Source organism: Miniopterus schreibersii (assembly GCF_964146895.1).
Source record: "Miniopterus schreibersii genome assembly, chromosome: 6".
NCBI classification, from domain to species: domain Eukaryota; kingdom Metazoa; phylum Chordata; class Mammalia; order Chiroptera; family Miniopteridae; genus Miniopterus; species Miniopterus schreibersii.
The window spans coordinates 37,652,686-37,665,076 of record NC_138107.1 but is presented as its reverse complement, the minus strand read 5'-3'; the positions used below and the strand labels follow the sequence as shown (position 1 = coordinate 37,665,076).

General features: G+C 45.8%; 1 protein-coding gene across 2 annotated transcripts; it reads left to right on the top strand.

The window, feature by feature from the left end:
- Positions 1-4,598: 4,598 nt before the first annotated feature.
- TENT5A (terminal nucleotidyltransferase 5A) lies at positions 4,599-7,964 on the top strand. 2 transcript variants are annotated; one of them, XM_081141342.1, is made up of 3 exons: positions 4,599-4,871; positions 5,131-5,692; positions 6,789-7,964. In XM_081141342.1, the coding sequence occupies exons 2-3, from the start codon at positions 5,168-5,170 to the stop codon at positions 7,563-7,565; spliced, it is 1,302 nt and encodes a 433-aa protein (XP_080997468.1). In that variant the 5' UTR covers positions 4,599-4,871; positions 5,131-5,167; the 3' UTR covers positions 7,566-7,964. The 2 variants fall into 2 exon arrangements, with proteins under 2 accessions (XP_080997468.1, XP_080997467.1); XM_081141341.1 differs by having other exon boundaries at positions 4,740-4,926.
- The last annotated feature ends 4,427 nt before the right edge of the window (positions 7,965-12,391 follow it).

Below are 12,391 nucleotides of genomic sequence, written 5' to 3'. Positions count from 1 at the left end.
TTTTTATATGAAGCACCTTGATTAGTTGTTTCTTAATACTAACTGGACAGTAGAGAGATCTTCAGTTTACTCTACAATGTAGACATCTACATGTGCATGCTTCTTCAAAAAAGATGTTTGCCTGTCCCCCAGGAGCCTCAGGGATCAGTGGGAGTTGCCCTATAAAGGCAGTGAATGGCAAGGGGGTGGAGGGTGGCTCAAATTCCTCACATTGCCACTGCTCTGCCTAGGCTGCAAGGTGCCTCTGCAGGGTCATAACGCTTTTTGTGAAAAGGACAAGCAGACGAAGCAGTGAAAGACAGTAAATCAATGGAGAGAGTAGAAACAGATTATGTGGAAAGATCAAGCGGGGGACAGAATATGGGAAGAGACTGGCTAGAGTGCTGTGGGAGAGGGAAGTTGTAGGCTTAACAACAGTTCTCTGGGCTCTTCTCTTTCTGGGTAAGAGCTTGGGGAAATCATTTCATATTTGTTTGCTTCCTATCTTCTAAAATTATCTTTTGAGAAGACAGAAGCAGACAAAGCAAAATGGGAAAGGTAGTGCCACTGCTAAGGAAACCTGGGGCAGTCTCCAAACCTCACACTGTGTTTTAGCATTAGTGGTGTTTCTTGCAAGCTTTCTGTAAGGCGGCTGCTTAGCTTGCTAGCTCTCTACTGTCATTCATGGCTGGGAAAGAAACTCCCACGAGCCCAGTTAGGCCACTGTGCACTCTGGCCCTCAACAGTTGTTTCAGGATAAAATACCTTGGTCCCCAATGTTATGTACAAGCTGAACATTCACAAAATGCAAAAAAAAAAAAGAAAAAGAAAAAAAAAAGGAGCAGAGTGCAGTCCAGTTTAGTTTTAAGTCTAAAAGGAAAGTGAGGAGGCAGGGAGAAGAGAGTCAAGAGTGAAAGGGAGAGGAAAGCAACCACTTGCATGGGTGGGTCTGAACCAAGGCTCTTCTACTTCTGTAAGTTACTTAACTTTCCTCTGCCCTGATTTCCTATCTGGAAAAATGGGAATGTAACATGTAAAGCTCTGATATTTGAAGAAAGAAAGAATGTATGTAAAATACTGAGCATACTGCCTGGCACATTATAACAAACTAAATAATGGTAACTATTACTAAGGCTAAAACGGAATTTCTTCTTACAGTGCTAAGTCCAGATGATTGTTACTACAACTTTTAAATTAAGATCAACTAATTTTAAGTGCTTCCCCCCCCCTCAAAAATGTATGTAAAGTTGTGTTTTAAAAATTTCAAGTAGAAATTCAGAACATTATATTACCCTAGGTTTTTTCCCCCCTTTTAAATGGGGAAAAGTAAATATTTACCAAATAGGATCAGAAGCTAAAACCTGAAAAGAAAAAAAAACAACCTACAACTCTGCACCTAAATTTAACCTAAGAGTAACTGTGTTGAGAAATGTTTAGGCTGTGAATATGTTTGGAAAGCATAAACCTTATCATTTGATAATTATTTTGGTTAGCTAGAAAAAAAAATGCTTGCAATTGCAAAATTTGCAATTTCATGTAAGGATGCACATTTCCTCCCCCCAGAATGTAAATATTATCTTAGTTTGAATACAAGGAAAAGAAGGACCAAAAAACAAGAGATGCTCTCATCCAACAATCTGTATAAAGTGGCTCCACAGGAATCCAGTGAAAGCAACCAAAGCACTGCAAAAAGAAAGGTATCCCAGATGGCCTCTTGCAAGAAGTGTGGTAGGATCTGGATTATGGAGATTTGGAAGGCTGTGGTGAGGAGAGAACCCGGTTGAGGAGCAGGGAATGCTTTGGTAAAGGGTTAAAGAAGTGTCAGCCACAAAGCCCTGGCAGCTTAGGAGAAGGGGTCTTGCCCACTGCTGCTGGAATTCATCTTTTCCCCAGCAAAGGGTCCGATGCATAGCAGGCCCTCCACGCCTGGCCTCATACTCTACTTCTGCCTCCCAGCCATGCTGTTTATTCTTGGTAGAGGCCTTAAGAGCAGCTGGGCAGAGAAGAGTAGCCTCTGATTGGGAGAGGATCCCAAGCTAGAGAACCAAGCTGCAATGACTATTATCAGTGTAGTACAAAGCATGGCTGGACCCTTGTGTCGCGATCACATGAGCAACTTGCTAAAATGTAGGTTCTTTTACCCCGACAGAGCAAACCCTTGGGCATGCGTGCTCACTAGCTCTGAGACTCTCCTGCTTTTTTTTTTCCCTTTTCATTGTTTCAAGGAAGGGTTAAAATAAAGTACAAAATAATGACAGTGGGGCTAATCCCTTGATTTTTTTCAGTACAATGTACCTAATGCATGACTTACCTCTTTGGCCTCGTTTTTAGAAGGGGCAGAATTCATATTGGCCTTTGGGGAAAAAAAAAAAACACATATTTTTTACAGGCTTTTTCTTTTTCTCTTAAATCTTTTTCCTATTTATCCTGTTCTTGCCTTCCAATGAAAAGGTACGGGCGGGCTACAGACATCCCGTCCCTGAAAACGATGGCTCAATAGCAGTTACAGCCAAATGGCTTGGGGTGAAGGCCTGACCCCACATTAGCCATGAAGCTTGGTCAAATCTTTTTGCCTCTAGGTTCCTCTATTTCCAAAACCCTATGACACAGAATGCCTCCTTCTTGAACTGAAGAGGGTATGTGGTTTTATACGTAGAGAGCTACGTCGAGTATGGCCCGGAGGTGCGCAGTAAGTTCCTGGAAACTCCAGAAACACGACCCAAATGCACTACCAACCTCACTTACCATGGCGGCCGACACGCCCTTCCTCAGCCTTTTCCAGTTCTCTCATGCTCGCCCTGTGCTGACAGTCCCTTCTCCTCCTTCCTCGGCCGTCCAAGGAAACCCACACGGCTCCTCTCCCCGGCCCCGCGCCCGGCGGCCCGCTGCGCCGAGTCAGGGGTCAGCACGCACTGGTCTCCCCGCGCAGGGAGCGCTGCGCCGCCGCCGCGCGCACTCGTCCGCTCTGCCCGTCAGGCCGCGGGAACGTGGTCACTCGGAAACCCTCGGCACTGCGCTTGGTACCTGGCCGGTACAGTCCGACCACGTACACACGGGTGCGATTTTTCTGCATGCCTGTGTAGAACGGATGGGCTGATTCACGCGCGGACGGCGGACAGCGTGCCTTCGGGGAGGCAACGGCCTACAGGGCTGGGCGGTCGTCTTCGCGCCCTTCCCCGCCCCCCCCACGGAGCTGAAGGACGCGGCCTCCGTCTGAGGTCCGGCGGGCTTCTCCGCCTGGGAACACGGCTCCGGAGGGCACCGGCAGGGGGCGTCGTTGTCACGCAGCTGGACGCTCCGCGGGTGACCGTCCCCCGCTCCCCCGGGCGCGCGGCTTTGGCGGCCAGGCCGGCTCCCCCGGGCCAAGGGGGGGCTGTTGTTCCTCCCGGGCCCGGAGGCTGGGACGGCGTGGACCGCGGGAGGCGGTTTTCCGCGTCCCCTTCCAGGCGCGCTCCCCGCGCCCCGCCTCAGCGTCTCGTAGCCTCTACGCGAAAGTTACTCTTGGTTGGGGAGGCAGCGAGCGGCCGGAACAGAGGCCAGGTGAAAGGAGGCAGCTTTCTAGCAAAGATGGTGGTGTGAGCGCGAGTGCGCGTGGGGATGACCGCTACACGGCTTCCACACTCTGAAGCGACGGTGGCGGGGGGGGGGGGAACTTTTATTCGTTAAACCGGTACTTTCACGTTGGTGGGAAACCAGAGCATTTCACACCGACATTCACGTGAAAAAGGCGAACCTCAGCGCGGTGTGAGGAACGCCCTTCGCCTCCCCGGCTTCTCCGTGAGAACGGGGCCCCTCTGCGCGCCACGGCGGCCGCGCGCTGCCCGCGCCGCGCTCGGAGCCCGCCCGGCCTCGGCCTCGGCCTCTGGCGGCCCGCCCGCGGAGCCCCCGGGGCGTCGCTCAGTGACGCGCGCTGGCCCGCGCCCCAGTCGCAACGACCGAGCGGCTGGAGCGCCGGAGTCGGACGCACGCTCGCGGCCCCGCCCCCTCCTCCTCGGGCTCGCCCGGCGCTCACCGCGCTTCCGAGGTTTCGAGAAACAAGAAACGAAACCCAGCGAGCGAAACCCTTCTCCGGGAGCCCTTCCCTGCGGGCGTGGAGACTGATTTGCACGGACGAGCGGGCTCCTGAGTGCGCGCTGAGATCGAGTTTATTCATGGGGACCGGTTCATTAATGAAGTCGACGGTCTAGCGATGCCCCGCAGGCCGGGAGGGGCCCCAGCGCCCCACCGCCCCACCATTAGGCTGTAACAGCGCGCCGCGCCGTATCCGACGGGAATTCTGTTTGAGAAGTTTCTGCAGTTGCGGGATTTTAGTTGAGACCCTATTTTGAGGGCCACTTAGGACTCGACATTTTTAGTGTCTCCTCGGGGGAAAAGAGTGTGGGCCGGGGACTAGAGAAGTCACATGTGTGTAAATACATGCACACATATGCGCGCACACAGCCCCCGGCCCGCAGCCCTAGGGACCGCTCGCGGGCGCCCGCGGCGCTCAGCCCGAACGGTCGGCCGGCGGCGGGGGCGGTGCCCTATGCAGATGAGGAGGGTGTGGCCAACGAGCGGCGCCGGGGCCCCGGAAGCGCTGGGAGGCCCGGTATAAAAAAAGTACTGAAGACATTTTTCGCGCACAACTGCTAAAGCTCCAGAGACAGGAGCGTGTGCGGCGGCGGCGGCGGCGGCGGCAGCGGGAGCCGCCACCTCCGGAACCACCGCAGCTGAGGCGGCAGCGGCGCGGGCGCGGGCGGGGGCGAGGGGCGGGACTGGCCAGCGCAGGCAGCGGGGGTCTGGGAAGGACTAAGTCGCTCGCTGCTGCCGGGAGCGCACTCGCTGCTCCTGGAAGTGTTGCGGTTTCGCAGTTCCTTGCTCGCTGCGCGCCTAGAAGGGGCGGCCGTCTCCAGGTGACACAGACGGGACTCCCGCTTGCGCTTTCCAGATGCATCAGAGATACTTTTGGTGCGGGGCTGCTCTGCGGGGCGCGGCGCGCGCGGCTGGGGACAGCGGGGGCCTGGGGAGGGAGAGTCTCTGAGGAACCCCGGAGCCCAGCCGAGGGACGACCGCGGGGAGGGGTGCCCTGGGGAGGGGGCTTGCTCTTTGCTCTACGGGCTCCTGTGGCCTCCGCGCGTCCTCTCTGAGCTCCTTCCCCCTTTTTCCTTTCAGGACTGACCAGGGCCAACTGGCATTCGGCGGGCACTTCATGGCGGAAGGTGAAGGGTACTTCGCCATGGCCGAGGACGAGATGACCGGCGGCCCCTATATGCCCCTGGGCGGCGACTTCAGCGGCGGCGACGTCGTGGGCGGCGGCGGCGGTTTCGGCGACCCCTGCTTGGACTATTGCGAAAGCCCCACCGCGCACTGCAACGTGCTGAACTGGGAGCAAGTGCAGCGGCTGGACGGCATCCTGAGCGAGACCATCCCGATCCACGGACGCGGCAACTTCCCGACGCTCGAACTGCAGCCGAGTCTGATCGTGAAGGTGGTGCGGCGGCGCCTGGCCGAGAAGAGCATCGGCGTCCGCGACGTGCGGCTCAACGGCTCGGCCGCCAGCCACGTCCTGCACCAGGACAGCGGCCTGGGCTACAAGGACCTGGACCTCATCTTCTGCGCCGACCTGCGTGGGGAAGAGGAGTTTCAGACTGTGAAGGACGTCGTGCTGGACTGCCTGTTGGACTTCTTACCCGAAGGGGTGAACAAAGAGAAGATCACACCACTCACGCTCAAGGTAAAAGTCTCTCTACCGGAGCTTGGGTCCACTCCCGGCCCGGGGTTCAGAGGGCCGGGGGAAGGAAAAGATGCCAGAAATCTATGTCCCTGACGGGTTTGGGCGCGCGTATTTATTTTGCTTTTGATTTTTTTTTTTTTTCTTTTAAAAAAGGAGTAATCAATCTAAGGTGCGTGGAGGGTGTTTAGTGTTTTACTTTACTTGGTGCTTCAGCGCTGCAACTCTCCTCCTTCCTCCTCTGCCTTCCCTCCTCTTCCTCCTCCTTTTTTAACTCTCGGTTTTCCTTGCTTGAGTCTTCTCCAGAGTAGATTCTAAGTGGAAGAATGAAATGATTTAAGTCATTTTTTTTTTGAGTCGTTTTATGATCTAGTCTTTGGGGAAAATAGCAACCTGAAGCAGAACCAAACCAGTGAGCTTATTGTATTGGAAAATGTGAATAGATTTCCCAGCTGCGTTCAGCTGACTCCCCGTGTTTAGGATATATGTGGTGCTTCTCTGGGCTTATGTGTTAAGGATGTGGTGGGTCCCCTCTCCTCTCTTTGGTTCAATTCGCGTTTTATGCATTTAGTTAAAATTATCTGAGGAATCAGCCTCCCAGAATGTCCTAATATAGTTCATTTTTATTGTAACTGCTGAACACCCCTAGAGGGACAGACAAGATACTGATTCATCTGTTGTTTCTGGGGGAGGAGAACTGGGTGACTAGAGACAAGAATGAGAGGCAGACCAACTTTTCTCTGAATGCTCTTCTTTCGAGTATTGTATGGATATTGTGTGAATATAAACTCTAAGACCATTTTCAAAAAATAACATTTCCAAAGTCAGACATGACAACAGAACCTCTTAGTACTGTGCTACATCTGCCAAAAGCCTCAAACTATTATTTCTAGTCTCTTTCCCAGACGGTAAAACCACTCGTTAAGTGTATTTTTTTTTCTGTTTTCAGAAGACTGTTTAAGCCTGTAGGTAGTGTTTTGCTGTAACCTGACAAAACAAAAGGGAAGGAACAAACTGTGTTTCATCTGTGAAGAGTATGTATTTATATATTATATTTTCTAGGTATGCTTATCTTCCTGTTTTATCTTTTGAATTGTAGGAAGCTTATGTGCAGAAAATGGTCAAAGTGTGCAATGACTCTGACCGATGGAGTCTTATATCCCTGTCAAACAACAGTGGCAAAAATGTGGAACTGAAATTTGTGGATTCCCTCCGGAGGCAGTTTGAATTTAGTGTAGATTCTTTTCAAATCAAATTAGACTCTCTTCTCCTTTTTTACGAATGTTCAGAGAACCCAATGACGGAAACATTTCACCCCACAATAATTGGTGAAAGCGTCTATGGTGATTTCCATGAAGCCTTTGATCACCTTTGTAACAAGATCATTGCCACCAGGAACCCAGAGGAAATTAGAGGGGGAGGCCTGCTGAAGTACTGCAACCTCTTAGTGAGGGGCTTTAGGCCCGCCTCTGATGAGATCAAGACCCTTCAGAGGTATATGTGTTCCAGGTTTTTCATCGACTTCTCAGACATTGGAGAGCAGCAGAGAAAACTGGAGTCCTATTTACAGAACCACTTCGTGGGATTGGAAGACCGCAAGTATGACTATCTCATGACCCTTCATGGAGTGGTGAATGAGAGTACAGTGTGCCTAATGGGACATGAAAGAAGACAGACTTTAAACCTTATCACAATGCTGGCTATCCGGGTGCTAGCTGACCAAAATGTCATCCCTAACGTGGCTAATGTCACTTGCTATTACCAGCCGGCCCCCTATGTAGCAGATGCCAACTTTAGCAATTACTACATTGCACAGGTCCAGCCAGTATTCACATGCCAGCAACAGACATACTCTACTTGGCTACCCTGCAATTAAGAATCATTTAAAAATGTCCTGTGGGGAAGCCATTTCAGACAAGATAGAAAAAATAAAAAGAAGAATAAAAAAGCTGAGTGACCCAGCCCTAATTAGGTATGTGTTTTGTGCAATGATGATCTGCTCCTGGTTTTAAGCTTGGCAAAGCTTGGGGATCCTTTCATAGGTATGGGAGCATGATCTTGAAATGATCCCCACTCACCATCAACCCACCCACCAAATCCTCCTACCCAATTAGGTTCTAATCTGAAACAAAAGAGACCTGTCATAGAAAGCAACCAGGTTCTCCTAAAATACAAGGGAAAAAATGCTTGATGACAATATGGGTTTGCAGTACCTTGCTCCCATAGCTTTGCCATAGGAAAAAAAAGGTGGAGTTTCTTATAAGATGGAATTCACAAAAGGGAAAATACAGAGGATAAAAAGATCTCACCCCAACTTAATTATTAAATCAGGAGTTCAGATAATAATACAGGAAGAAGGGAAACTCCAACATTGGGATTATAACCTGAAGCTTGTAGCAAGTGCTTTCTGTGAAACTATCCTGTTGCGCTAACAGAAATGGCTTACTCAGAGTGAACAGTAGTAGTTTTCATAACAAACAGCAGAACTTATGATGACACAATCCATTATTTCCAGCTGCGTGCATAGCTCTCATTTTTAAAATGTGAAAATGCAAGCAAAAACAGCTGTAGCAAGGAAAGTACGCTCAAGGACCAAAGATTTAACAGATAAAAATACCCAAGTAGAAGAGAGATAGTAGAATATATAAAGAGTTACTATATTTGTTACACACCAATATACATCAAAGTGCCTGTTGCCTTCTGAAAATTTGAAGTGAAAAATTTTTATGGTTTAATGATTATTTTATTTTATCAGGGACTAAAGAAATAAAACAACATAAGCTTGTGAATGGTGGAAGAAATGCCCTATTTTTTCTTGGCAAATACTTGTATAAAGTTAACATTGTTGGTGTGATATTATCATAGGTACATGTGTATGTATATTATGTGTGTATATAGACATATTTGTGATATGAATATATTCACACAACACATTGACTATGGTCTAGAATAATGTAGCATATAGGAAATGTTTAAATACTGTGTGTTTTTATGTTTCAACAGGATGACATGAGACGTGGGCATATTGCAGTGATGAATTAAAACCCACATCTAAAAATGTTAAAGCAAATGAAGGAGGAAAACAAGTAATATATTTGATAGGAAGAACAGAGATTATACATTTTTAGTGAGTGTTTTTTGTTTTTTCCCCCTTTTTTTGTGAGCCATAGAATACCAAAAAATGGGAGAATATTTGTTTGGCAGAGCACTCTTTTTTTATATGGAAGTGCCATTTTGAAAGTTTGAACCCTTTTATTTTTTTGTAATACTTGCATGTTTCCATGGTGTATAATCCAGTGGATCATGGATCCATGAGAGTCTATTTAAATCCCTGACTGCTAAAAAGAATTTCTGGTGATCTGAACACTACTTACTAATATTTAAATGAACTTTTTAATGAATGCATTCTGCATTCCAGGACCACTAGAATTTAGTAAATGTGAAATGACCCTTTTTAAAGAGTATTTGCATAATTGCTTAAAATTTATATATGAGATATATATTATATATAAAATTTTATAAATTCATGCCAATATGAAACATCTTTGATCTGGTTGTCACACTGCATTTAAATATTTAGTACTGTACTTTAAATTCAATCACTTTGCATTGAATCAAATCAACTTTATTTCTCTTTCCCCAGTAACCATTTATAGCTTTGTGAAATGAACTTGCATTACTCTTTCAGTTCAATGACAGCTAATCCTAACACCATTCCTTCTCTCAGCCCTAAATTCTTTTGGACACTGGTCTCTGAAAGTGAATTTATTAAAAACAAGACTAACACATAAAAATCTTCCCTTCGTATTTTGAAACACATAATCCCTGTCAACTCTAATGGATGACTGCTTACTATGGTAATTTCTATGAAGAATGAACCAGATTTTTGTGATCAGTTAAAGAGGGACTGGGGAAAAGAATAGCAGCATCCTATTTGGCAGTGTAATTTGTTTATTTGTTATCTGGGCATCACTCAGATGCACTCAATGCCAAATTACTCCACTCAAACTACCTTTCGCACATCTTTCTTTGAAGCCTTAACAGGAACTTGATGGGTTTGCTGTAGCAGCTTCCCTGTGAATTCTGACCAAGCTGTAACAGCTACTGCACTGCCACTTACTGTTTCCTGGGGGACTCTTCCCATGTTAGCTCAGTCTCCCTCTCTCCAGCCCTGGATTTGAAAAATTAATTGTGAATTCCCAGGAAGTATTCCATTTGCAAAATAAGCCTAATACTTAACTATTAGAAACCAGAGCTCTGCCTACTTACCTGTTTGAAGTTTTCTTAAAACTAAGGGAACGCTCGGGAATGTCAGAGCATCTGGTAATCTGCCTTCTTCCTTCTCATCCTAACTCTTGACAAATGAGTTGTCCACTATTTTAAAAAGAATCTGGAGATCTCTGGCTCTTCTATAGCAACAACCTGCTATTAATTTATGACAGATTTTTGTTTGGAGGGGCCTTATTTGAAAATACACTTTTCATTTATTTTTTCAAATATTTATGTCTTTTCTTGCTTACTCCAGGGTTGGTAGCATAGTTAGAAGTGCCAGCACCTAACATTCAGATAGAAGAGGCTGTACTCAAAACAACCTTCAGCATTTACTTTAAAGCTTATATAATTTATTTCTCCTTTGTATGTACTATAGTCTTGTGCATATGTAGTTCAACAAACAGTGGAATATATGTCTCTCTTTGTGGATGTGTGGCCTAAAAATTTGAATGTCTGCTGAAAAAGATCCATGTGTATAGGTCAGAGAAAAGAACAGCTCTCAACTCCTGACTAGTGCCTGTGATTTGCTTGCTTTTGTGTTTATCTGGCCTAGTGTGCTGTTATTTTAAATAGGAAGAAGTTTTTATCTTCTGGAGGCTCTTCTCATCTGTCCAGTCTGGCATGTCAGAGAACACAGTCCTCCTACCTACATCAAGAGAGACCTTTTCCCTTCCAGAAATGGGGTCAAGTATCTGCTCACTTTGGTATTAGGTGGACTATTTTAACATGGCTCCAAAAAAATGCAAGATGGAAGACTACCTGTAAGCTAAGCCAAGGAGGAAATACAAAGAACAGTGAACATACTGTTTTGGCCACCCCTTTCTGTTTGCTTATCGTTGTTTGCTTTACTGTGCATAAAGTTGTTTTCAGTGCAATGTTTGTCAAATAAATATTGTTAAATATTCTGTAAATCAAATGTATTATGTTGAAAGCTGTCAGCAGTTCAAAAATATGCTTTTTTGTTGTTTGAAGACAAAGTGTGTTAGATGAAACCAAAAAGCCAAAAAAAGTAATTTCATATATAGTACCTATTTGAATATAATCTTTCTTTAAGATTTCTTATAGCATAGCTTTTTCAGTGCTAAGAAAGAATCTCTGTAATATTTTGTTGTAATAATGGCTTGCTAACAAAGTACATGGTAAAAGTACAAAGTTGGAAGGTGTCAAGGTAACTTGGCGAGACTTGCTGCAAAGCCTTGCAGAATGGAGGAGGCTCTGCCCGCTGGCTGTCTCTCTCTCCAGCCTCTCTCTCTCCAACCATTGCCTGCTCTGAGATGTCCTATTGCAGCAAGCTGCACCTTGGGTCATTCTTTTGGAATATTTTGACTTTAGACTGTGTCACAGGCAGAAAAGGAGTTGATGGAGAATGGACTCTTAAAAACTGACATGTTTGAATCAGTGCTAGAGGGAACAGATTGTGAATTTTGTTTACAGCATCCAATATTTGGATTTTTTTTTGTAAATAAAAAGAAGTTATTTTTTTCTATTTATTTGTGTCTACTGTGTTTGGTGTCTGTGCTGGCTAAAGACCATGTCCTCTGAATCTCAACCTATGTCAATGAGAAAAGACAAGGCAGTATTTGGAGTAGAACAGCCTTCATCATCTTTCTGATTAGAGTATAATAAATTAAAATGTCCAATTTTCAGCCAGCTCATCTCTGATTGGCTCAGTTAGCTCAAAAATAATCTAGCTAATGGGTGCCAAATTTTTTTTTATCTGGACATTAACATTGTTAAGAAATTCAGAAGTCAGAGCTGTTTTTCCAATAACAGTAGAAACTATTTGAACTCCAGAACTCCAGGAGCCCTGAGTGGTCCTCGGTATTCATGAGTAGCCCAAGTGTTATGATTTAGTTATCAGTGGCTTTGAATATATATATATAAATTGGCGCTCTATACTGTTATTTGGAGGGGAAGTGGAAGAGCAATCATAGGATCTAATATGTTGTACTTTGTGTATGTGTGCTGGGTGCAAATAAATCACCCTTTTGACTAGCATTTAACTTAATCTCACCTGTTCAGATTGCCAGGGGGCATCCATTTATTTATTAATTAAATTTTTTCTTTGTGTAATTTTGGAGACTTTCTCAATACTAGTAGCATGAGAATTTGGTAAGCCTAGGCTATTATAGGACATATTTGTGGTTTTTAAAACCATTTAAAGTCCTGATGTTGGATAAAATCCACGCTTGACACTACATCTATAAAAGAGTCACTCCTGGCATTTGAAGCCAGTTTCCCTCACATATACATCATAAAAATACAAGGTGGTTATTTGGTGTCATAATGGTGTGTGTCATAGTCTTCTTCCTTTGTTGCAACCTCTTCATCCTTCTACAACCAGTCCCTCATATGTGGTCATCATAATTCTTTTTAAGCAAGGTTTGAATAGGGCAGTATATGCTAAGCCCCTCCTAGATTTAGGTAGAC

Coding starts and splice junctions, on each gene's coding strand:
- TENT5A (XM_081141341.1), top strand. CDS start 4,907: ATGCATCAGAGATACTTTTG. Junction 4,927..5,130: donor ATGCATCAGAGATACTTTTG/GTGCGGGGCTGC, acceptor TTTTCCTTTCAG/GACTGACCAGGGCCAACTGG. Junction 5,693..6,788: donor TCACACCACTCACGCTCAAG/GTAAAAGTCTCT, acceptor TTTGAATTGTAG/GAAGCTTATGTGCAGAAAAT.